Below are 24,902 nucleotides of genomic sequence, written 5' to 3'. Positions count from 1 at the left end.
AGGATGGACACAAGTAGCCATTAATTTCAGAGTATCTTGTAACGCAGCTGCGGCAGGAATCACGTTAGCTTGAAATCCAATTATTATCCATTTAATAGAGTATTAATATTTAAACACCCTTTAGTGTGTTTTGGCAATGCCCTTTAACTACTGCATCTCATGTAAAAATGTTGGCCTAGATCCTCAGCTGATGAAAAATCAGCATAGTTCCATGGAAGTCAATGTGGCAGTGCCAATTTACACCAACTGAAGATCTGGTCTTTGAAACCAGTGAATCAGATGAATTTTTCTTCCTTCCCCTCCTAACAAAATATGTTAGTGGACAGGATATTGTCAGTCAATAGGCCCCAAATCTGACCTACCATGCTTCCCTACTTCAGTCACTCTTTTTCTTTGCAAAGTCTGAGCCAAAGCCTATTGAATTCAATTAGAATCTTATTAAGCAAATGTGTCCCGTCAACACACGGCTTTTTTTATATCTTAAATCATTATTTCACTTCAATCATGATTTTTTATAACTCAAATCATTTTTATAACTTAAATCACAATTTGAATCCCATATTGGGACAAAATTGATTTATTATTATGTATTATTAATATTTTTGCAGAATGAAATAGTCAGAAAATTTTCAATTCAGAAATGACAAAATATTTTGTTTCCAAATTTTTTAGTGAAACAAATCATTTTGATAGTCCTTGAAACTTGAAATGTTTAATTTTGGTTTGTTGAACTGATCCAGAATGATTCATTTCAAATTAGTTCATTATTAAATTGCATTTTCTGTATTGTAGTGCATTGCCTTATGGGAGTTGTAGTTCAGGAGCCTCAAGGTCCCCATTCTCCACTATCGACTATGCTCCTTGTCTGTACTACATCTACCATGACACATCTACAATTATATGACTCCTATTATGTACTAGGCTGCTTGGTGAGACGGAACTCTGCTTTGTATCATGGGAGATGTAGTTCTTTAGTGAGCCCAGCCAATAGGATAGAATGGGTGCCCAAACTATACTTCCCATGAGGCAATGCAACACGATAGGAAAATACTGTTTAATGCTGAACTGATTAAAAACGAAGAGTTTCTGGTCAGTTCAACAAAATGAAATATTCTGATTCAAGTGAAACTAACCCAAAATTAAATATTTTATTTCAATTTTCTGATGGAATATCAAAAATGTTCAGCAAAACTGAAATTTTTGCATGGAAAATTTTGATCTTGCAAAAACTGCATTTTCCATTAAAAAAAATCATTCAGATAGAAATTTCCTAGCTGGCTGAAGTTTCTGCTATCTGGATTCTATGTCCATTGCCACCAAGACATTATATGTAGCACAATTACAACAATCTTGAAGTCCTAAAGTGATCACAGATTTGGATATTATAAACACACACACATGAATAATAAAGTCATTTCTTTTCGCGGAACAGCCTATCAACAGATGTTCATTATGACTGTAGATGCATTTACACACTGAAGTGCATTGAAGCAATTGGAATTTTCACTACACTTTACTATAAGCTATAATTCAGTATATTTATTCTGTTATTGATATGAGTAGGCTCTTTGTATATTTACCATCTTCAAGGACAAATTATAGGCCTCAATTCTGCAAGTAACTCTGCCAGCATGGTAGCATCATATTGTTGCTGGTGTCCATGCTAGCAGGCCTGTGGAAGGATTAAGACTTATATCTGTTAAAAAAATCATCTGTTTCATAAATTACACTTTTAATATTCTTTCAATTTAGAGAATATAAAGTACATTTTGCTCTTTTCATTTCTCTCATCTAGAACAATGAAGACAGTAACACTGCTTTCATTTTTGTTTTTTTGCTGGCTTCTAGCCAATTTGGCTTTCAGGTTCCCATGTATTAGTACAATATTGCAATGTTTAGGTTACAACCAATATAAACATCACTTGGTTTAAAAAACAATTCCATTGTTTAAAAAAATGAGAGAAGCGTGGCAACAATTTGATTGTTCCGTGGTTTTGTAAAAGCTTTTGTCCCTGTAATTTAAGATTTGAGTCAAATTAGATCCTTTAAATGTCAGCAGAGATTAATCTTTTTGTGATATGTTAATGATTTCCTTATTCTTGTATTGGAAACCCTGATACGAGCTCAACTATGCTTGCATCATTGCACCACTAAGCAGGCTTTCAACCCTTATATTTCTGTATAAGTCAGTTACCTGAGATATTTGGCGGTTCAATTAAAAGAATTACATTCTGCTTTGCACTTGGAATTTTCTAGGGGAAAATGCTCTAACTACCAGCACTGGGTGATGACGCTGTTGCTCTATGTCTCTGCATGTATCAGTAACTCTGTGATCAGTGCTAATAATGATAATAAGACATTGATTCAGTTCTAGAGCTCTGAACTTCCTTCCCTGCAGGGTATTCACTGTGCAGACAGCACAGTGACTGTGAACAGAGGAGACAAAGTGGGGTGGGGTAATGGGCTGCCCCTAGATCTGCGCCTGGTTTATGATATCCTATTGCTTATGGGGAAATTTCAGTAGCTAGGCTCTGTTTTGCTAGGCTAGCTCACTGGCTGCCTCTGCTTCCCAGATTACTCCTGGTAATATGTGTGCTGAATCTCAGACTACAAAACCGTTTATGCACTAGCTGCAAGCATTAAGCCTTTCTGTCAATTGCATGATTGTTTGCTATTAAAAGGAAGTACAAAGAGCATCTTAATCCATGAAGCACAATTAACATCCAACTGCTCTTCTGTACACAAGCTACTGTGTGGCTGTGTTGCCACTTCACAGATCTGCATTTTGTAAGATCCCCACACAAACCTGTGAAATTTGACAATCTCCCCAGTGCATTCTCTATAATATCCTTCCTGAGGCAACACATACATGGAATGTACCAGGTTTGGGGGTGGTTGAGAGTAACAAATAAGGAAAAAGGTAAAAGCTGGATCTTCCTGGATCCAACTGGATTGTGCTAGATTCTACTGCACTCAAAGGTCTTGGCTATACTCGGGACTTCCCAGAGCTCTCTCGCAGCGTTGTATGTACTCCCCCTCTCGGAGGGGAATAGCTTGCAGCGTTGCGAGCGAGCGTGCAGCGCTGCAGGCTCTGATTACACTGGTGCTTTACAGCGCTGCACTCGCTGCGCTCGGGGGGGGCGTTTTCACACCCCTGAGCGCAGCAAGTTGCAGCGCTGTACAGCGCCAGTGTAGCCAAGCCAGTCAAGCTGCTTCTACGGAACCAAAAAAATCCAGTTGTTGACACATCTCAGAGCAAGAGCACTGCAAAAAACAACAGATCTGATATCTGGATCCTATTGGTTCAAGACAATTTTTAGGCCTCAACCCCATATTGAATGGCATAGATAGAGAACTAAGTGTGGGAACTCCTTCTACACCTAACAATTCCAGACCCTAATTCATCCTGGAACATGAGTGCTGCGAAAACCTGGATTCGTGCCTCTGAACCTTGGCAATTTTTGGCCCCAGCCCCCAAATTGTACCAACCTAATATACCATATGTGGCTGCTCTTGCACCAGGATGTGTGGAATTCTGAATTCTCTTGGTAAAGAAGGAGTGGCAACATACGTTGTCTATTTTAATGGTATAATTAGGGGGGCTCGGGGGTTGGCAAAAAAATGGAAGGATCCAGCTGCTAAATATTTGTGGTGCTTTTGTGCAGAGATGGGTCTGGATTTTTGAAGTGGAATTTGGGGAGCTACCATTCTCTATATGGCTGGTACAATTCCTGGATTTGGAATTTAAATAGAACTATCTGAATTTAGCAGGATCCACGTGCCAGATACACATTTTTGCAGAGCTGCTGCATCGGTTTGCAACAGGGCCTGGATTTTTTTGGAGTGTCTACATTTTTTACCCCTCTATTTAGACAGTAAAACTTGGGGAATTAGTGCTCAAAATTGACTGAATGCAGCAGGACCCAGGTACCATGCATGTGTTTTTCCGGTGCTATTGGGCTGCGTTATATCAGGGTCCAGATTTTTCTCTTAAAGCAGGAACAGCTACACTTCTTTTCAATTTAGATAGTACAATGGGCCAAAATTTGCCAAGATCCAGACGGATCTAAGTGCCAGATCCGGGTTTTTGTGGTGCTCCAACTGTAGGAAGGATGTGTGTGTGTGTTTGTGGGGGTGAGTGTGTTTTTTTTTCTTTTGAAGGCACAGGATCTGTTACAATTGTTCTTTATTTTGATGGTCCCATTTGAGGGTTATAGGTCCACAAATTGGCAAGGTCCAGGTCCAGGCAGTTTTTACCTTCATTCCTTTCCCCTGAAGGATAATGGTGCAAAACACATGGCATGGAAATACTGCCTCTCTCCTGAGGGAAGGCAACACCCACTTTGTGACTCTCACTCCTCCCAGGAAGCCGTGATAGACACTTGTGTGGCTCTCTCTCCATCCGACTGGAGGAGTTGATGTGTCTCATTATAACAGCAGCCAATGCAGCCGCCATCCACAGAAAAGCATGTCCTATTTAAATACACCCACTCCCCAGCATCACCCTTAGCTTTGCACCGGCCTCACCCTCCCTACCAAAAGGATTGCAAAGGAAGATTTGCCCAGGCAGGCACCGTTTGCTGAGGGATTTTTGTTTTGTTGTGTTATTTTTTTTGGTTGTGCTGTCTTTTTCCTTGGCGCGCTGTGGGGGTGTCTCGCACCCCGACCCCCCGCATGAGAAGAGGAGTGTAATAGACCCAGGTGGGGATCCACGCAGAAGATCGCAGCGTTTCATTTATATTTTTGGTCAATTTCACCGGCAAAGAAGTAAACATGGCGAGTGATTCTCCGGCTCGGAGCCTGGATGAGATAGATCTCTCAGCCCTGAGGGTGAGCAAAAAAAAAATCCTCCTCCAAACCCAACTCCCCCCCCCGGTGTCCCACCCCCCCCCCCCCCGCGCGCTTTATGGCTCGGCATGGGATAAGTTTGCTATTTTATGCACGCGGGTGGCATTTATTCGGCTTTGCAAGCGTGATACAGGCGCAGCTCTGGGCGCGCGCGCCCGCGTGTGTGTGTGTGTGTGTGTGTGACAGAGCCCCAGTGAGTGAGCGTGTGTGTGATGCTTTCTGAAGATCGAGGGGGGAAATAAATAAATCTGCAGAACTACAACCTGTCCCCCCCCCACCCCCACCTCCCCGCCGTGCACGGAATAACTAGCCCAGGGGGAGCTGCTAGTCCATATTGGAGACATGTTCTGTTGCCCCCCAGCGCTGTGTGTGTCCATCACGTAGCTTGCGATGGGGGTGGGATGTAGCTCACTCATCCCGACCCCGTCTGGTTGGTCGGGTTTTGTTTTGTTCAGGGGGGGAATGTGGGGGGAAGTCCAGGCTTGCCCGGCAAGTGTTTCCTTTCCCCCGTTGCTATCAGGCCAGCATCTGGCACGAAGCGAACCTGCTGCTGCAAGGTAGCGACCCTGGAGCGGCTGGAGGGAGCTGGGGACATGTCTGTGTCTCCCTCTGCCATGCTCTCCGCCGTGTGGGCTGGGCTGTCTCTGCGGCTCTGCTCCACCTGGGAGAAGTGTGACATTTCCCTTTCATCTGGGTTCAGCCAGGTGACGGAGACATTGGCTTGAATTAAAGCGCGCACACACACACAGCCAGACGCAAACAAACCCTGGCCAAGGAGGATGTGGCTTTTCATTTCTTTTTGTCCTGAGATATGTGGTCATTCTTACAGCAGCAGTTACCCTACTGATCTGCATGCTCTTTCGTGGGGCCTGGCTTGGTGCTGCCTCTCCCCTGTGTGTGTGTGTGTGTGGGGGGGGGCAATAGAGTCCATTTTGACGTTATTGTTGTGAAATTAGAACATAATGAGCCCTTAATGATTTCCATTCTCACCTCCATTGCCCTCAGGAGAATGGGATGCACCTTTCCTTGCCACTCTCATCAGGCAGTGCACTGGCTTGTCTTATGAAGCTTGATTAAATCAATGCTTGCATACACACCTCTGTGTGTGTGTATATTTGTATTTTTATACACACGGGTCATCATGGGAACAGAATCAATGTTGGTTACTAACGCAGATGTGGTGGGTGGGCATTGGAGTGTGGAGGATCTCACCTTGTGGTACAGCACATTGTTACACACTGATGCTAAACCCCGGGAAGATGTGTGTGTGTATCTTCATCTGTTTTCATTAGCTACCCCCCCCCACACACATACTTTTTTAAAGATAAAGCTCTTATTTGAATTTAAAATGTACCATTTTGATGTATAGTTTACCAAATATGGCAGCCATCACTTTCTTTGTGACCTGATATTTTTCCTCCTGTTTCCGTAACTTTTATTTTCTTCCATCCTTTTGGTCCTAAAAATATATTGCTGATTTCAGCTATTAGTCACTTAAAGGAGTAGTACCTAACATGGATATGGCTGTTGAAATTCCTGTCTGAAAGCTCACTCCTGCTTTATTATAGCAAGACTGCTTATTCCACTGCTGGCACTGACTTTTTAAAAAATAAAAATAAAATAAAAAGCAGCATCCACTGAAGACTTTCAAGAGTGTAGTGTTAGAAATATTATTTGCTTCAGTGGAAACAAGATTGTCATTTAATTAATTTGCCCCTTTCTTGCTGAATAGCTGTAAACGATTGCTCAGCAGTTCAAGGTGTGGACAAGATTGGAATATCAGGACCGTGCATTTTAAAAATAAACATTTAGGTCCAATTCACCTCTCACGTATGCTGGTGAATATCGGGAGAAATGTGATTGGCCATAACACCAGTGTAAAGCAAATGTAATTTGAGAGACGAATCGGCTCCTACATAACTGTGTTTGGTTTGTTTGTTCTTAAGGAACATCAGCAGTTTAATGTCCTTATAACACTTATTTTAAGAATTTCCATAATACTTAAGGACCGAGTGTTTTACAGTTATGTCGTCATATTTGTGTGTGTGTGTGTGTGTGTTTTTAAATGGCAGCTCTTGTGCAAGATATATTCTGTCCAAAATAACTGATATTCTTTTAGCCTCTGAGCAGGACTGAGTTTCCATTTAAAAAAAAATGATTCCAGAAATGGAGATATGAAATCCTCTACTGAAATTGCATTCATTTTGCCTCTTGCTATGCATTCTTTCCATGGCATTGTGCTCCTATTCCCCCCCCCCCCCAAATGCAACTAAAAACCCTGCCTCCATTAATTTGGTCAGCCACAGGATCTGTTGGCTTGGATTAATGGTAGATCTGCCTCAACAGTATCTAGATGTTGAGTCTCTTCATGCTGCCACTTTGAACCCCTGAAGAATGGTTGGTGCCAATGTTGACTGGTGGGGAAGGAGAGTGTACAAGAAAACAAAGGGCACGCTGTGAAACTTCACATACCAAAGTGAAGATAATCTGTCCAGAGCTCCCAAAATTAAGAGACATATATCGGGTTGGAGAAAAGCCTACTTGTATCTACTACATTAGTTAAATTATTCAAGAACAGTTAATTTATGTGAACATTTGACCCTGCGTGATGCTCCAAGGTTGGCAAGACCTAGGGTGAACTGCTGCTCTGACTCAGAAGTAGCCCGTAGCATTAGGGATCAAATTTTTCTCAACACCTCGCTGTAAAGAATAGATGTCATTAGTTCATTTGGGCCCGAACTTCATTTTCTAATGCTTTTCCCCCCACTGTACATGGCACACATTTCCTGGGCATAGCAGACATTTCCTGGATATGCACAAGATCCAAAGAGGAAGAATACCAGACGCTGAATAATTTAAATGGGAGAGGCCTGTTATAGCACTTTCATTTCAATTATTCAAGTCAAACAAAAATTGGGTCCCTAATTTGTTGAGGAATAGATCTTCTAAACTCACCTCATTTAGCACTTAGAAGGTTATTCAGCTGATACGTTGAGGAGTCTCAATCATTCCACAGCGTCTGAATCAGAAATCAATAGTAAATTTGCTGCCAGAACACAAAACGTATCAGTGAGGAGTAATTTCAAAAGGCTCACACAATTTACAAAATAAGGAAAGGGCTGTGTGGCTGCAGCTTTGTAAATGTGTGTGTCTGGGTGGAGGAAACATTGTTCATTTCTCTACATGTCTGAAATAGTGAGAAATAGCTATTAAAAATGTTATAAGCCAGAAGCAGCCAGCCGTTCAAAGCCAGATTGATATAACAGTTCATGCCTAAAAACAAAATAGGAAGAACTAAAAGAAATGCTTATGAAACGGATCACTATGTTTGATTCAACTGAAATTTTGGTTTTGTAAACATGCTGATCAGAAAGAGAACACAATGCACAGAAAACATGCCTATTAATAAGCAGTCAAGTAAACTTACAGTATGCTGAGCCTTCATCATGAGCTTGTCATCTTTCTTTCTTCTGGTTTCCTTTTCTCTCAAGTAATAGGGGCCTATTCAACACTTCCATGGAATTAAAGTAGGGTGTGCTGTTAAATATTGAACATGGTTTGAATAAAACCAAGAGTCCTGCAAACCTTTTTTCACACAAGCAGGTTTTAGTGGCCTATGTAGTCGCACTGACTATTTGCCTGAGCAGGAATTTGCAGAATTGGACTATAAACTGACATTAATAAATGCCATTTAAAAAAAATAACGTTTTTCCACATTGATATTTATGCCAATCAAAGATTGGGCCACCACAGTAGTGTGTGTATGTGGAACAAGGGTTTGAAGCAATGAAAAATTATGCATTGAGGTGTGATCTGCTTAAAATGCATGGATCGGTGCACCTGGTGAGCATATTTAGCATCCAATCCTGCCTTCTTCGCTGTCTGTCTCCATCAGTCATTTTATACAGTGCTCATCATCATGGTATCTGTGTGCCTTGGCTTCAACCGGGAAATCTGAGGGCACAAGAAAAGGCAGAATGAGGCCTTACAGGTTGGAAAAATTCTGGAAATATTGATAATTCAGAGGGCTGATGAATATTGTTAATGTTCTAGAAAACTGTAAGTGAAGATACCTAAGACCTGGTAGCACCACATATTACACTGACATGAGGATTAGACAAATAACAAAATAATATTCTTTTGTACTGGGTTGGAAGATATTATTTTATATTTTTGCCAGTCCTTTCGACATGTTTAATAGCAGAATGAGTTGAATTGGCTTGGCTGTTAGCAGAACAATGTTCAATATCAGGAATAGTGATATAGCAGGCTGTTGAGATGCACTTTAAATAGGGGGCTTTTTTTAGAATAAAAATGAAGATTTAGTAACTAGAGATCCAATAGGACATTTTTTGCTACTGTTAAATTCACAATATGTTGTAAATCCAACATATAATAGTTCTCTGTCTGTAAGGGGCTTAAAGATTTTTTTTTTCTTTAAGAGGTTTTATAACCTGCTCCTCTTTAGTGGGGTCCCAGATCTCTGGCCTGAGCCCAAACCTCGACACTCCAGTTTTACAGCGCCGCAGCCCAAGCCCCACGAGCCTGAGTCAGCTGACACAGGCCAGCCATGGGTGTTTATTGCTTTGCAGACATACCCATAGACTTTAGGGCCAGAAGGGACCACCATGAGTATTTAGGCTGCGCTCCTGTACATTTCAGGCCATAGAACTTCACCCACCCACTCCTGTAATAGGCCCATAACCTCTGGTTGTGTTACTTAAGTTCTCATACCTTAATTTAAAGACCTCAAGTTATAGAAAATCCATCATTTTCTCTAGTTCAGACAAGCAAGTGACCTGTGCGCAGAGGAAGGCAAACCACCCCCTCCCCGAGTCTCTGCCAATCTGACCTGGGGGAAAATTCCTTCCCAACCACAAACATGGTGATCAGTTAGAGACCCTGAGCAGGTGGGCCAGACGAACGAACCAGATACCTGGGAAAGAATTCTCTATATTAACTCAGAGCCCTCCCCATCTAGTGTCCCATCTCTGGCCATAGAAGACATTTGCTAATGCCATATGCCATTGTAGACAATCTCATCATACCAGCCCTTCCATAAACTTCTCAAGCTCTGTCTTGAAATATGTTAGGTTTTTTGCCCCCAGTACTCCCCTTGGAAGGCTGTTCCAGTACTTTACTCCTCTGATGGTTAGAAACCTTTGTCTAATTACAAGCCTAATTTTTTTGATGGCCAGTTTATATCGACTTATTCTCGTACCAGCATTGGCCCTTAACTAAAATAACTCCTCTTCCTCCCTGGGTTTATCCCTCTGATGTATTTTTAGAGAGCAATCATATCTCCCCTGAGCTTTTGTTTTGTTAGGCTAAACAAGACAAGCTCCTTAAGTCTCCTTTTGTAAGTCAGGGTCTCCATTCCTCTGATCATCTTAGTAGCCCTTCTCTGCACCTGTTTCAGTTTGAATTTATCTTTCCTAAACATAGGAGACCAGAATTGCACACAGTGTTCCAGATGAGGAATCACAAGTGCGTTGTATAATGGTAATAACACATCCCTGTCTCTACCGGTAATATCTAGCCTAATGCGTCCTAGCTGCATTAGCAGCCTCTTTCATGGTTGCATCACATCAGTGGCTCATAGTTATCCTGTGATTGACCAATATACCCAAGTCTTTCTCCTCATCTGTCGCTTCCAACTACAGTCCCCAACTTATAACAAAAATTCTTGTTCTTAGTCTCTAAGTTCACGACTTTTCATTTTGTACTATTAAATTTCATCGCATTCTGTTACCCAGTTTTCAAGGTTGTCCAGTCTTGTATGATATTCTGGTTCTCCTCTGTACTGGCTTTACCTCCCAGCTTTGTGTCATCTGCAAACTTTATTAGCACACTCCCACTTTTTGTATCAAGGTCATTCACGAAAATGTTAAATAAGATTTGTCCCAAGACCGATCATCTTTGAGGAACTCCACTAGTAACCTGCCTCCAGCCTGACAGTGGCAGCACATCATTTCTCAATACAACAGATTTCAGTGCCCCAGAGCTTAGTTCTTCAAACATGTATGTTAGCAGGATTGGGCCCCAAGACTGCCTGTGAGCTATTGCAATGGTTGCCATAGCTTGATCAGCTACTGCCTAATCCATCTTGAATCACCGTTTCTCAGCCACTTGAGTGTGAAAGTTGCTCTAGAAAAACAAATCCTATTCTTTCATCACTTTGAGAGCTGGTGATTGCACAGCTGTGCCTTGTCTGACTAGTCTTGGCATGCCTGGATTTAACATGCTTAGGTACACTTTGTTCTTATATGTGATTTAAGCAATAAGGACCACATAGCAACCCTTCATTAGTCAGAGAAGGACCCGCTGGGGTGGATAAGGAGAAGGGGCTTGTGGAAAATAGAAGGCACTTAACAGCTGTTCCTTGCCTAATTGGTAAAGGAGACTATGTGGGTCCTTATTTCATTATAAATCAAGAACAGTCTGAAAGCAAATCCCTGAATCTGAACACTGCGGACTCTGGGATGTTTGAAAGCCAGATCTGGATTTACAGCTTGAGCTCCTCTCTGTGGTAAACCCGCTGCTAGAGAGCAGTGGGCATTGTTTCTTTCTCTTTTTTGTGTGTGAAAGGTTGATGTCATTTTCCTTCATCCCTCTATTTCTGGATGCTCACTTTTAGACTCCTGAAAGAGGCTTGACTTCCAAAAAGTGCTGAGCACCCATGCTCTGGAAATTGGGTCCCTGTAATGCGCATGATGCTGGGGGGCCCCAACTCACTTGTCACATTGGAAACTCTTGGTCTTAGGGTTGGTTCCAGGGGAAGACGCTAGGGTAAGTAGTAGTGATATTGGCTGACTTGTGTAGAACTGGGTGAAACGCAACGGTGTCACTGTTTATTCCCATAGCCTTGCCTCTGTAGAACAGTGACGTTTTGTTGACCATTTGTTTGCATTAGCTGATCTTTAATAATTAAGATATGAGCCTCTTGTGCACTAGTAAGAATACTGGCATCGTACTGTTACTAGTATTTCATCAGGTTGATAACACAGGATAGAGCACATAAAGTAAAGGTGTGCTAGAAATGCTAATAATGCTCCAAACGTATGAACAGCCACTAATACATCGTGCATTTCAGCTAAATGTTGGAGTGGTGATCTGGGAGGGAGCCCCTGGTTAAAATTCTGCCATCAAATTGAAGGGAAGTTTGGGGTGATTTTTCTGAGTCCGAGTATCTTCTTTCTAGATACTGCTAGATCAACTCTACTAGAGATGACTTATCCTTGAGGCTCATATAAATACTTTGAAGAGCAGTGTTATTGTTGTGGTGCCTTTGTACAATATGCTACAGTTCAAAATGTCAGGTGTTTCCTTTGGGGAGAAAAAAAATCCTGGGGAACAACACACCCAACAAGGTCTTCATCATCAGCCGTTCTACACGACACAAGCAGAAGAATGTTCTGTACTGTCAATATATTGTGTATCTTTCAGACTCTTAGTATACATTCTTCCAGCTCATGCACTTACTGTGTTTTGATCCTCAATCAGGAAAGCCCATGAGCACATGCTTAAACATGTGCTTAAACCCCTCTGATAAGTGGTGATGTTTTCCTGAATTGGCCTATGTTTAGTAATGCTTTTGCCACATTCTTTGGTTAGGGTTCTAATGAGAGTTTTTGGTTAAAAGGGAAACAAAAGAAAGCGATCTCTACTGCTTCTCCTCTCTGCCTTCCAATATATGAGGTTTATCGAATGCCAGGGAGTGGGGGATTTTGTTTAAAACATTGGCTACCCTTAAATTGGCACTGATATAACCTATTCCTGTACAGTCTTGAATCTTAGCAAATTTCTCCCCCCCCCCCCATGAGTGGGGTGATGAAGAACATCAACTCATGAGTATTTTGAAATCTGATGTTGATATTTATTTGACACTTCAGACTTAAAAGCAAAACAGCCTAGTGATTATTGAATATGACTGACACTTTTACTATTGGGGAATGGTATACTAAGTATCACTGACTAGTACCTCTCGTCTGTAACCCTGCATATCTTCTGTGTACCAAATATACACTGTGTAAATACAAGTAAGTAGTAGTTGGTTGAAATGCTCTTGGATTCTTGAATTCTGGGTTTGTCACCATTAGGGTTGATCCATTTCGTGTGTGTGTGTGTGTGTGTGTCTCCCTTTCTTGTGGCCAAATCATATTCCTTTAGAGCAGTGGTCTTTAACCTTTTTCTGCCCAAGATCACTTTTTGAATCTAAGGACCCAGGATCTACCCCACCCCTTTCCCGAGGCCCCGTCCCTTCCCCAAAGGCCCGCCCTGCTCACTCCATCACCCCCCTCATCACTCGCTCTCCCCCACCATCACTCACTTTCACCGAGCTGGGTCAGGGGGTTGGGGTACAGGAAGGGGTGAGGGGTGCAAGCTCTAGGAGGGAGTTTGGGTGCAGGAGGGGGTTCCGGGCTGGGGTAGAGTGTTGGGGTGCAGGAGGGGATATGGGATGCTGGCTCTGGGAGGGGGGTCAGGCTGGGGCAGAGTATTGAGGTACAGGAGGCGGTACGGGGTGCTGGCTCTGGGAGGGGGCTCCGGGCTGGGGCAGAGTGTTGGTGTAGGAGGGGGTATGGGGTGCTGGCTCTGGGAGTGGGCTCAGGGTGGGGCTTTGGGTGCAGGAGGGGGTTTGGGGTGCAGGAGGGGATATGGGGTGTTGGCTCCGGGAGGGGGCTCAGGGATGAGGTTGGGGGGGCAGCCTCCTGCTGGGCAGCACTTACCTCCGGCAGCTCCTGGTCGGCAGTGGGCACAGCGAGGCTAAGGCAGGCTCCTTGCCTATCCCAGCCCCACACTGCTCCCGGAAGGGGCCAACGTGCCCCTGCAGCCCCTGGGGGAGTGCAGGGGGCACATGGCTCCATGCGCTGCCCCCTTCTGCAAGCACTGCCCCCCGCAGCTCTCCCAGCCAATAGGAGCTGCAAGGGTGGTGCTTGCAGGCAGGAGCAGAGCGTGGAGGGAGACCATTGTCCCCCCCACCTGCGGGGCCACTCTGGCCGCTTCCAGGAGCTGCCTGGAGCTGGGGTAGGCAAGGAGCCTGCCTTAGCGGCAGCCACACTGCACCACCGGAGATCACGATCGACTGGGAGATCCTCCAGGATCGACTAGTTGATTGCAATCAACCGGTTGGTGACCACTGCTTTAGAGACTTGTCATGTTGTTAAAAACCACGGCTAAGAAATATCTGCTGCTGTAGGGTCTTGACCTCTGCTCTAGTCAACTATCAAGACAACTGTGGATTGTTTTGTTTTTAAACTACAGAATATGGCACAAACCCAGCAAGACACTTACTTAAATCTGCTCAAGCACATGCTTAACTTTAAGTATGTGCTTAAAGTGCTTGGCTCAGTTGGGGCCTAAGGATAGTAAAAGTAACTCTTAAAAACAGGCATTTCAATGGAAAAGGCGGTCAGTACAGATTACACCTTTTATACACACGCAGGGGCAAATGGTCAGCGTAGAGCCTGTAATTTCTATCTAAAGATGTTCAGCTACCAAACTACATTAAATGTAGTGAGTAGAACAGGTGGTTAGGAGTAACTGTGATCTCCATTTGAACTGGCTGTAAATGTATTGACAATAATCACCCATGTGCTTCCAAGGAATAGATGCACTTGAAAGTTACTGTATACAGGACCACGATGCACGGACAGTGCAATCCCAACTTCAACTTGCAAACTCTAAGATGCTCTTTGAAAATCCTTCCCTTACAATCGGATTTGAATCTTAAATTACCCTGCTTGATACCTGAAGACCAAGGGCAAAATATTGATCGTCATTCTGACTTCCACAGACTTAGAATATAAACAAGGAGCTCCTAAAACAATCTTATTAGATTTCACACAGGTCTAACTCTAGGGAAACTAGCAATAATGGGCAAATAGGTAACATGGCGTGGAGGTGGGAAAAATACAGTTTGATTCAATTTGTAACGTCACAATTGTGACAATCAGCAATAGCCATTAAAAAGAGTAAGAGAAGACTCAACTCCCGTTCGGTATGCTATAGGGCATCATGCCAATCTCGCCTTGATTCTGTCGTATTATAAATGTATTACATTTTGAAAAGCTTGCTTTTTGAGAGTTGAAGTTACAGTAGTATCTAGCACTTATAATGCTTACCTTCCTTTGGAGAGCTGTGGATGGAGACTGGCTTTCTCCCCATTTTATAGATGGGAAAACTGAAAGAAATGAAAACAAAACCTGTGGCAGAGAGTCTCAAAGCCTGCACCTACAGACTAGGGCTTGGGCTATGAAATAGCAGCATAGATGCTTCTGCTCAGGCTCTGAGATCCACCCCCTTGCTGGGTTTCAGAGCCTGAGGGGGAACAGCTATGCTGCTATTTTTAGCACTGTAGTGTGAGCCTGAAGACCTGGGCTCTGAGACATGCTGCGGTGGTGCTTTTTTGGTGTGGTTTAGACATATCCTGAGATGTGAAGCAATATGTTCAAGGTCACACAACAGGCTAGTGGTGGAGGTGGGACTAGAACCTAGGGCTCCTGATGTTTAGAACATTGGACTACACTGGCTTGCTGCACTTAGAGAAACCTCAGTCATTTCAAGCTCAGTTACATGAAGAGCTGCATTTAGTAGTTATACAGCCCGTAGCCTTTGATTCTCCCCCCCCTCCCCCCCTCCCTCCCTTTGTCGCTCTGAACTATGCCTGCATATTGAAACTGCCTGCGACTAGATCAGGCAGCAAATGCAATGAGCTTTGACATTCTGCACGTAAAAGGCTTATGATTTCAGAGGGAGAATTGTCTAAAGAACATTTAGGAAATGGCAAAACTTTTCTTTTCCAGCACTAATTGCAGGACTAATCCTGAGGGAGGGGCTCATTACCCTCAATTTCCCAGCAGGGTGCTCCACTTCTTGTGAGACTGGGCCCTAGCTTTTTGCTTTTGTACCCAAAGAGTTTGGCTAATTGCTTGTTTTAAAAGGCAAAGGAAGCATCTGAAGTTGGAAAAAAGTGTTTAACAAAGAGGTTTAATTGTGATTCACTTATAATTTTCTGCACTCCTGATTTTACTGTTTTAAATGGTGAACACTTCCTGAGTGGAGAAAGTCTCCTATCTTTCAGTCCAGAATGGCTTTTCTGATATTACTAACTTGCCCCACATACTCACTCAGCCACACCCCTGAAGTTCAGGTGTGGGTCAGTAATCATCATCAATGTAGGTGATAAAATAAGGCAGCCAGCACTATGGTATCCAGGTGGATTTCATATGGCAAGAGCAAACAGTATTTCTTCCCTACAGAAGAGGTGAGCAGACCTGATGTTGAAGCAATTGCCTAGCACAGAACTAACTAGCTACCATTAATTTAGCAAAGAGCGAAACTAAGGCTGTAAGTTAAATGCTAGTGTAACAGAATGAAGGATGCTGACTCCTGTCTTGTGACAGGAATATTTGGCTTTGGAGATGAGTTAGTCAGAAAATGAGGTGGGGTATTTTATATGGAAAATTTGACTTTTTGTCATTTTTGGCTTTCTGATGAAATCCTGAATTTTTTTTAGGAAGGCAGATGCTTTCTATGAAAAGTTTCATTGAGCCAAATACCCAATTTTTGTGGCTGGGGAAGGGGGAAGTTTCAGTGGAACATTTTTGACCAGCCCTGACTGAGGGGATTCCAACTTGTAGTTAATAGAAGATCTGGACATAGATATCTATCAATGTATTACACTCTGGCCAAACTCTGACATGTACCCAGTGGAGCAAATTCCAGAGAAAAGGCCCAACCTTTGAATTCCCAGACCCTGATTGGTAATGTTTTTTTAAAAAGGGGTGAGGGAAAACCTTTCCCAATTCTTGGACAGCTTGTGTGCGTGTTTTATGAAAGTGGAGGAATGGACAGAAACTTGCGCTATTTAAAGCCTGTTTGTTGATAAGGCAGATATTAGACAGCCTCTACAACCTTGAACCTGACACATAAAGTCTGCTCCCTTAAGAACGGGAGTAAATTCCCTTTCCTTGCTGCTTTCCCATCGGGTCTCAGAGTGGCAAATATGCCTTATTAGTGGGGTAACTTCAGAATTTTGCAATAGGCACAGCTACTAAATGTATTCGATTTGTGATACTTGCTGGGGAAATAAAAGGTTCCTCAAAGGTCACAGGCCCTGGCCTAACTCATTAAGCCAATGAGCTGGCAGTCTCTCTCCTAGAAGACCTTTGATTTCAAATTGTTCTCTGGGTTTTACACAACACCGAATGTGGTGGATGTTTGTGGTGGATGTTTTTGTCTGAGAGACAAAAAATGGCTTGAGTTACCTAAGGGAACTGGGATAATATCCATCATGAAGTGGAGGGAAGAACAATAACTTCATGGGTAATCTCTGGTATCCAAAAAGAGAACATCTGCAGGGCAATTTTGATTATCAGTATGGGAAGTTCCCTACATTAGGAAGTCTTGATCATCCAATAATAGATGTCGGGGACTACTCCCCTGTTTTGGGTAGCTGAGACTTGGGAAATCCAGATAGTACCACAATTGTGAACTGACAATGAGCATGGCCTGCTACAAGAAAAATGCCTTGTTTAATTTGCCCAAGAGCCTGGGAATGATAAGTCCCTTCTTATGTGTGACTCATCATCAGTCCAGTAGATATAATGTGCTTTTCTGAATTACCCCACTCCCAAACTGTGTTTTGGGGTTTTTTAGCTATAAAAGGTGCATGAAACACAAACTGTGTCTGCATGCTTCCTTTGTAGAGTGCTTTAAAGAGCTAAACCACTAGGTTGCATGTTCTTTGCTATATCTTTTGCACCTAAAAAGTGTTCCTTTCCAAAGTGTGATGTTGCTTTATAAACTAGGAAGAATCCACAATTAATTTGGGTAACTCAACATATTTGCCACTTCCTTCCTCTTTTTATTTATTTACCTCTAAGATAAACTGGTAACCAGGAATTAACATAAATGTTAATAGGCATTACTTCTCTATCTCATTTCCTATTTCATAGGTACTGTACTACATCACATGTTGCATGTCTGTGGTAATCTCCGGTCATTGTGTCAATCTTCTAGCTCTTAGAGATGGCAGATGCTATAAGGATGCCAAGTGTGATTATTATCGTTGCAATACTTTAGAGGCACAACAGGATTATCAGAGAAGAAATTGAAGAACCAGCGTCAATACAGAAGTTCATTGTTTCTTTTTGATTGTAGCTCTTCAGTTAGCCAGATATTTGAAGGCCTCTTTGAAAACTTGACTTGAGTTTGCACCTGCAAATGTACATATCTGACTTGCAGAAGCAAATGGTTGGCTTTTGTGTACATTGACATTTTTGGGTGAGACTTTTTCAAAAGTATGTAATGTTGACCTAACTCCTCTCCCCATGAAGTTGATGGAAGTTTACTGTTGACGCCAGTGGGTGCTGAGTTAGTCCAATACAAAATACTTAGGAAAATCCCATCTTATGTGCTTGTACCTATTGAGACCTTTTGAAAACATAGGCCTACATTTTCAAAGGTGGATTCCTAAAACTAGGCACCGCAGCCTCACTTTGCAGAGGTGTTGAGCATCCGCAACTTGAAATCAATGCTGGAGCTCAGCATCTCTGAAAATCAGGACACGTTTATTAAGCTGCTTGATTTTAGGCAGCCAATGTTGCAAATGTTGATCCAAATGAGTCCAGGTGTGGATCTGAGCTCTGAAAGCCAAATGAGCCTGGAATTTTTTTTTTAATTCAGTGAACAAAATGGTATTGACTTTATGTACAGAAGCCTCTTTTCTAAATAATATAACTAGCCGTTTAAAAATTCCCTTCTCAAGAGACCAAGTGGCACTGTGGATGAATGACCCTGCATATTTTTCAGTTTTTTTTGTTTTTGTTTTTTTTAAATTTCTCCTATAGCTATGGAAGCCTCCAAAGAAAACTCAGATTATTCCTCTTAAATAGATTGGATGTGGTGAAAAGGGCGTCTTCCTGTATGTTATGTACCCCGGGAATTAAAAATCCAATAACTTCCAAGCCATGTTTTGGGCTGCAGTGAATCCCGATAACTCAGTTAACGCCTTTTGCTCCCACTTCCCCACCCAACAGTAGAATGGAAATGGTGACTTCCTCTTAAACCATTGTGGTGCTGCCAGCACTCCATGGTGGAGAGTAAAGGGCAATGCAGTTTTCCCTCTCATTCAATATTCACTCTTAGCACCCTGGCTGCCAGTGTCTGGCAGTGGGGGGTGGGGGGGGAGAAGGGAGTCATGCAATATGTAGCATCTTCTAAATTGCTAATGCCCCAGGAAGAAAGAAATGGAGATGGGGTGGGGAAGGAAGCAATGCTCTTGGAGTGTTGCCTAGGCCCTAGGTTTTAAAATTAAAAGGGGTTTAAATAGTCTTTTTTCAGGCCATGCAGACAAGCTGTCTTCATTGCAGTAAGTCTTGGGCCTTTAAATATTGATTAGCTGAGAGACTGTGATGACTCTGTGGTCTTCCTCTTGCCACTCTGTAGGGATCAGTGTATTAGTATGTTCAAAGAGCCTGGAATAGCTAAATGGGATTTGTGGTAATGAGAGAGCTTTGCAAATGGTCTCCAAAGTGAAACTCTCAGCCACAGTGACTACCTCCTCCTGACTGAATACACTGGACTGCTCTAAATATAAACACTGCCCAGAGCTCTGCACTGATGGACATGCTGAAAGTGGACAAAAACAAATTTCCCAAGCCACGTATTCCGAATTCAATACACTCTTCCCTGGTGATGATGGACTGAAATCTCCGCCATTTGCTCCAAACTAATATTCGCTGAGCTTTTAATGGTCATCAGGAGTATTATGAAAAGGAGAGGAGAGCTGGTACATGCAGAAATGAAAGGGAGCAGCTGAAGCTGAATCGGGACTGGTGAGAACATCCCTCTTCAGGTTGGCACTTGCTCATTGCCTTCACCTTGCTGTCTTGAAAGGGATTAATTTAAGCCCAGGTTTCAGGACTTTCCTGAATTGGTGCTGCTGTCACAAGTGTAAACGCATTCTCAGCAAATTATGCAAACTGCCTTTGAAACAATATGTTTACTTCTAGAAAAAGATTGTGAAATAGTTACAAGAAATTCTTAGAACTTGAATGGTGGGAGTGCCTCCAGTTGGAATTGTGGTAGGGACTGTGCAAACCTAGAGATAATCTAGCCTGAAAAACTTCAAATGTAAGTAGGCAAGACAGAGAAAATAAAAGAGAGATGTAGTATTATTGGTTCCACTTTACAGATGGAAATATGAGTCTCCGAGAGATTAAGGCCTTAATCCAGCAAAGCATTTAAGCATGTGCTTAACTTTAACAATGTGAGTAGTTCCACTGAAGTCAATGGGACTGCTCACATGCTTGAATTTTAAATGTGGGCCCTGACCCAGCAAAAGCACAAATGACTTGCTGATGGTTACACAGGAAGGCTGTATTAGAGCCAAGAGTTGAACTTGGATCTCCTGATATCCAGTTCAGGGCTTAAACCACAAGGCATTCTTGCCTTCCAAGTTCTTGTCTCTGAAACTGGAAATAAAAAATAAATACAACCCTCTTGGGACACAATAGTTGGCCAAATTATCAAAGGGGCCTTAACGCAGCTTCTAAACCAGTGGTGGGCAGCCTGCAGGCTGCATGCAGCCCATCAGGGTAATCCACTGGCAGGCCGCCAGACAACTTGTTTACATTTGCATGGCCGCCCACAGCTCCCAGTGGCCACAGTTTGCCGTTCCCGGCCAATGGGAGCTGTGGGAAGCGGCGCAGGCCGCAGGGACCTGCTGGCTGTTGCTTCCTGCAGCTCCCATTGGCTGAAAATGGCGAACTGCGGACACTGGGAGCTACGGGTGGCCATGCAAATGTAAACAAACTGTCTGGTGGCCTGCCAGCAAACTACCCTGATGGGCCACAGGTTGCCCACCACTGTTCTAAACTTGGCTGTCCCCAAGCAAACAGCATCTGAGCAGGCAAATTGTGTAGCCAGATGTCTGGCTACTCTGCCTGTGAAGGTGCAGGACTCCTGCACAGGCAAGAATGCATGTGGAACAGCAGGTTTCATCCTGCAAATGCTGGAGTACGTAATGCGAGTCGAGTTATTTATGCCCCAATGAACTTGGAGGTTACTTTTAAAATGTCTTGTTAAGAGAGCTGCTGGCTGTCCATCCTCCTGAATGTATGGTATTTTTTGTTAGTTTTCAAGTGCATTGTCCAGTCTACTTTGAAATGACTCTCTTGTGCATTGGGAGGCTGTTTCACAGTCAATGGGCCTGAAGGGTGCTCTATTAGACGATTGTGGAAGCTGTTAGTTGCCCAATTCTTATGAATGTTGAGTGGTAAGTGTGACACTAAAAGCCTGCACTACACAATTCTATCTTTCATTCACAATTTTATTTGGTTACTGGGGATGGAGTTCTGAGCAAAGTATATTCAGTAAAGAATAGAAAGATAATGAGGAAAATGTTAGGAGTGACAACAGATTAAAAACAGAGGAAGTTCATATATACTTGAAATTAACAGATCTGCTTTCTTCAGGCATTCAATGTCCTAGATCGTCAGTTCTCAGTCTAGTGAGTCACCTGTTTTCAAAGGCACCACATGGTTACACTGGATGTGGATTGACCATTCTAGTACTACTCTATGCTAGGAAGTAAAAAGCAAGCCATGAAGCAGGTAATAGAAGGCAAGACCTGGTGGATAAAAACAGATGTAAAGTGAGCATTACAAAACTTCTTTTCCTGAAAGGAAATAATTAAGGACCAGTTATCATTTATGATGACCTAGCCAAGGTGACACATACACTGCAATATAATGAGTCACTTGTTAATCTCCTGCAAAGGAAAAGTGCCAAATTCCAGTACATTTACCATTGTGTAGTTCAATAGCCAGGCTAAAGAAGTGTGTTTAGCATATTGGTACCTAAAATGTTCCTGAAAATAACTGGTATTTAGAACCATCTCTGTTTGGCTGTTGGGGACATTAGCAGTTACCAGAATGAAGTTAATTGCCTTTTCATAGAACTACAGAGCAAATTAATGTACATAAAGACTGTACAAACTACCCTAAAGACTTAGCATTGTTGCCTAAGGGAGCACAATGTGGTACTGAAAGGGCAGGATTGCTGACCCTAATTCCTGCCAATCACCCCAACCAGCAAATTAACATGTCGTCTTGGCAAGATTTTATTATAGGGTCAAAGTTTATAATAAGGATAAATTTTTATCAAGAAACATTATAAGCATGCTAGAACATAAGAATGGCCATACTGGGTCAGACCAAAGGTCCATCTAGCCCAGTATCTGACAGTGGCCAATGCCAGATGCCCCAGAGGGAATGAACAGAACAGGTAATCATCAAGTGATCCATCCCCTGTTGCCCATTCCCCGCTTCTGGCAAACATGTTCCAAACATGACACTGGGTGTCTTTTCTTCAAGCCCCCTCTGCTGGTATCCGGTGACAATGAGACAGGGGTCAGGAACGTTTGGCCCGTGGCTGAGCTGGGCCAGTTTTATTTACCTGCTGACGCGGCAGGTTCGGCTGATCGCGGCCCCCACTGGCCGCGGTTCGCCGTCCCGGGCCAATGGGAGCGGCGAGAAGCCGTGGCCAGCACATCACTCGCCCCGCGTCGCTTCTCGCAAGCCGTGTGCCGAACGTTGCCGACCCCTGCAATGAGAGAATCTCAGCATCACTTTTTAAAAAGTAATTCTGGATGTAGAAAAAAGCTCAAACTCCTCAACATAAAGGCTCAGAAACCAGAAGGCCAATAAAAAGAATCCAACACTGATCAGTTTGAGATGTCTTAGTATTAAGCCCATCTCATGATTTTTGCAGGGCTAACTTGTGAATTTTAGACACGGGGGGTGAGGTGGTGGTGGTGGATGGCAATGCAAGAACAAATTGACTCCCCGGGGGGCTGCCTTAGCCATATTGGCCAGCAAGTAAGGAGGTGAAGACCCCAGACATCACCCATCCCTGCACCTCGCTGTCACCTGCTCCAGAAGGGAATAGCCAGGCATACAATGGTCTGTGGATTCTACATGGCCAGATCCAAGGTCTGGGTAAGGCAGGCAGGGTTGCAAGAGGACTTCTTGCTGCCTTATACAGTCACAATCCACTCTTTTGCTCCTTTTAGTGAAGGTGGAAGAGATTATTCCTGATGTGAACCCTGCCTTGAGAGGTAGAGGAGAAAATGATACATAGGAAAAAACAATCAGAGTTTAAAGCCCTTAATCTTATCCCAACTTCTCTCTAAATTGTATTTTTGTCAATTTCTTAAATGACTGGCAGTGAGCCAAAAGAAGATTCTTTTGTTACTTCTGTTTAAAACAAAGCAAACCACCTCTTCTGTTAGGCGATGACTTGAAACTCCTCTTTATAAAACCGGCAGGGAAATTTGTTAAGATTCCCAGAGTGGCAAATGTTTCCACTGCTTCAGATACCCAAAGAAGGGCCAGAGATGTAAATCTGTTGCTTCCCCCCTTGAGACAGCTGGTAACTGTTCTTTAATTAAGGCTTCCAGATTCTCCAGCCCAGCCGAAGCTGTCAGGCTGATGACCCGTGCATTCCTCATTCAGAGCTTATTCTCCATGACATCCACTTTACACTTTAATCCACATCTTCAACAGTTTCCATCCTTAGCAAGGTATTCGTGCACTGTGATGCTTCTGGGGGTCCATCATGCCATGCAGAGCCTTGTTCCCATCCTTTCAAAATCCTTGCTGGTGTCTATAAAAGAGACCCATAGAAGGGCTTGCCCAGGAAGGAGTCCTGTGTCCCTCTGGTAGTGCTCTGTTGAAAGCTTTTTGGTTTTCATTAGACTTTTGCAATTAACTTCTCAGTTCCAGGTCCTCCGCTGGTGTAAATCAACAGGAGTACTTGTGGCACCTTAGAGACTAACAAATTTATTAGAGCATAAGCTTTCGTGGACTACAGCCCACTTCTTCGGATGCATCCACAAAAGCTTATGCTCTAATAAATTTGTTAGTCTCTAAGGTGCCACAAGTACTCCTGTTCTTTTTGCGGATACAGACTAACACGGCTGCTACTCTGAAACCTGGTGTAAATCAGTGCACCTGAATTGTCTTTCAATGTAGCTATGTCCAGTTACCCTAGTTTCAGTTTCAATGGAGACTGAGTACTTGTGTGTGCTGAATTCTGTCAGGGTGCCAAAGACCAATGGTAGCTGGACAAATCTGACATTGCCCCTGGTAGATCACCACCTCCTGACCATTCAGACTTTATAAGGCAAACCACCAGGGTCTTCCTTAGCTTGAGAACATTGGCAGCCCATGTAACACACTGGCTCAGTCTGTCTGAGGAACTGGGTAAGTAATCTGATAGAACTCTCTGGATACAAGACCACATAATACAAAATCTGATCAACTGTTGAGTTGCGTTAATAACATACAAATTCTTGCAAACACTGTCAAGCTTTAATTTACTCAAGTCATTGCATGGAGCAAGTTGCAGGCATCTGACCTAAAATGTACCACTCATCTCTGTTGCACAATAGGTAAAGAAACCAGCATTGTCTTACTGGCTGTAGCGTATAGGGAAAATATGTCCAGGGCACATTCTTTCCTTCTTCCCCAAACAAATTGTATACTGGGATGACCTTCTATGTGGGGCCTTGTCAATAGGAGTGTTTCCCTCTGAGTCAGACCCTACATGATGAAACTTAAATAGGCAACCTATGCACAGACTGAAATCTAGGTTCATGTTCCCAGAAGTTTGAGACCATGGCAAGGTTTATTTTCATCCTTTCATCATCCTTTGATCATTATCAGCAACAGTCAGTTGCAAACAAGGAAGTGCTCATTCAAAGAGTGACTGGAGGAGTAAATATCACCTAGAGAAGGTGGCATGAAACTCCTAGCTGCTTTCCTGAATTCCAGTAATAGCTATTTCAAGTGGCCTAACTAGCTAAAAGCAGAAGTAATTGTAAATAAATGTCACACAAAGCAAGGCCAAGCTAATAGCAGAAGACATGTCTGCTACACCATATTGTGAATCTATGGGCCAGTGACCTTATTCGTGCTAGAGGAGCTCATGCTCCCCACTGAGAGTCTGGGGGCCAGAATCTGGCCCCCAGATGACCCCCCATTTTATCC

The 24,902-nt window shown here is 43.1% G+C and overlaps 1 protein-coding gene across 13 annotated transcripts in view; it reads left to right on the top strand.

Moving 5' to 3' along the window:
- Nucleotides 1-4,366: 4,366 nt before the first annotated feature.
- TNIK (TRAF2 and NCK interacting kinase) overlaps nt 4,367-24,902 on the top strand; it is a 299,369-nt gene continuing 278,833 nt past the window's right edge. For 8 of the 13 annotated variants that reach the window (XM_034782236.1, XM_034782229.1, XM_034782235.1 and 5 more), the window contains exon 1: nt 4,369-4,830. In XM_034782236.1, the coding sequence (XP_034638127.1) occupies nt 4,774-4,830 (57 nt within the window). In that variant the 5' untranslated portion in view covers nt 4,369-4,773. Of the gene's footprint in view, nt 4,831-24,902 lie in introns of all 13 variants that reach the window. The other 5 variants (XM_034782238.1, XM_034782237.1, XM_034782241.1 and 2 more) reach the window with 2 other exon arrangements.

This window comes from Trachemys scripta, chromosome 9 (genome assembly GCF_013100865.1).
Source record: "Trachemys scripta elegans isolate TJP31775 chromosome 9, CAS_Tse_1.0, whole genome shotgun sequence".
NCBI classification, from domain to species: domain Eukaryota; kingdom Metazoa; phylum Chordata; order Testudines; family Emydidae; genus Trachemys; species Trachemys scripta.
Note: the sequence above shows the minus strand (reverse complement) of the source record. Positions and strands in the feature narration are given on the sequence as shown.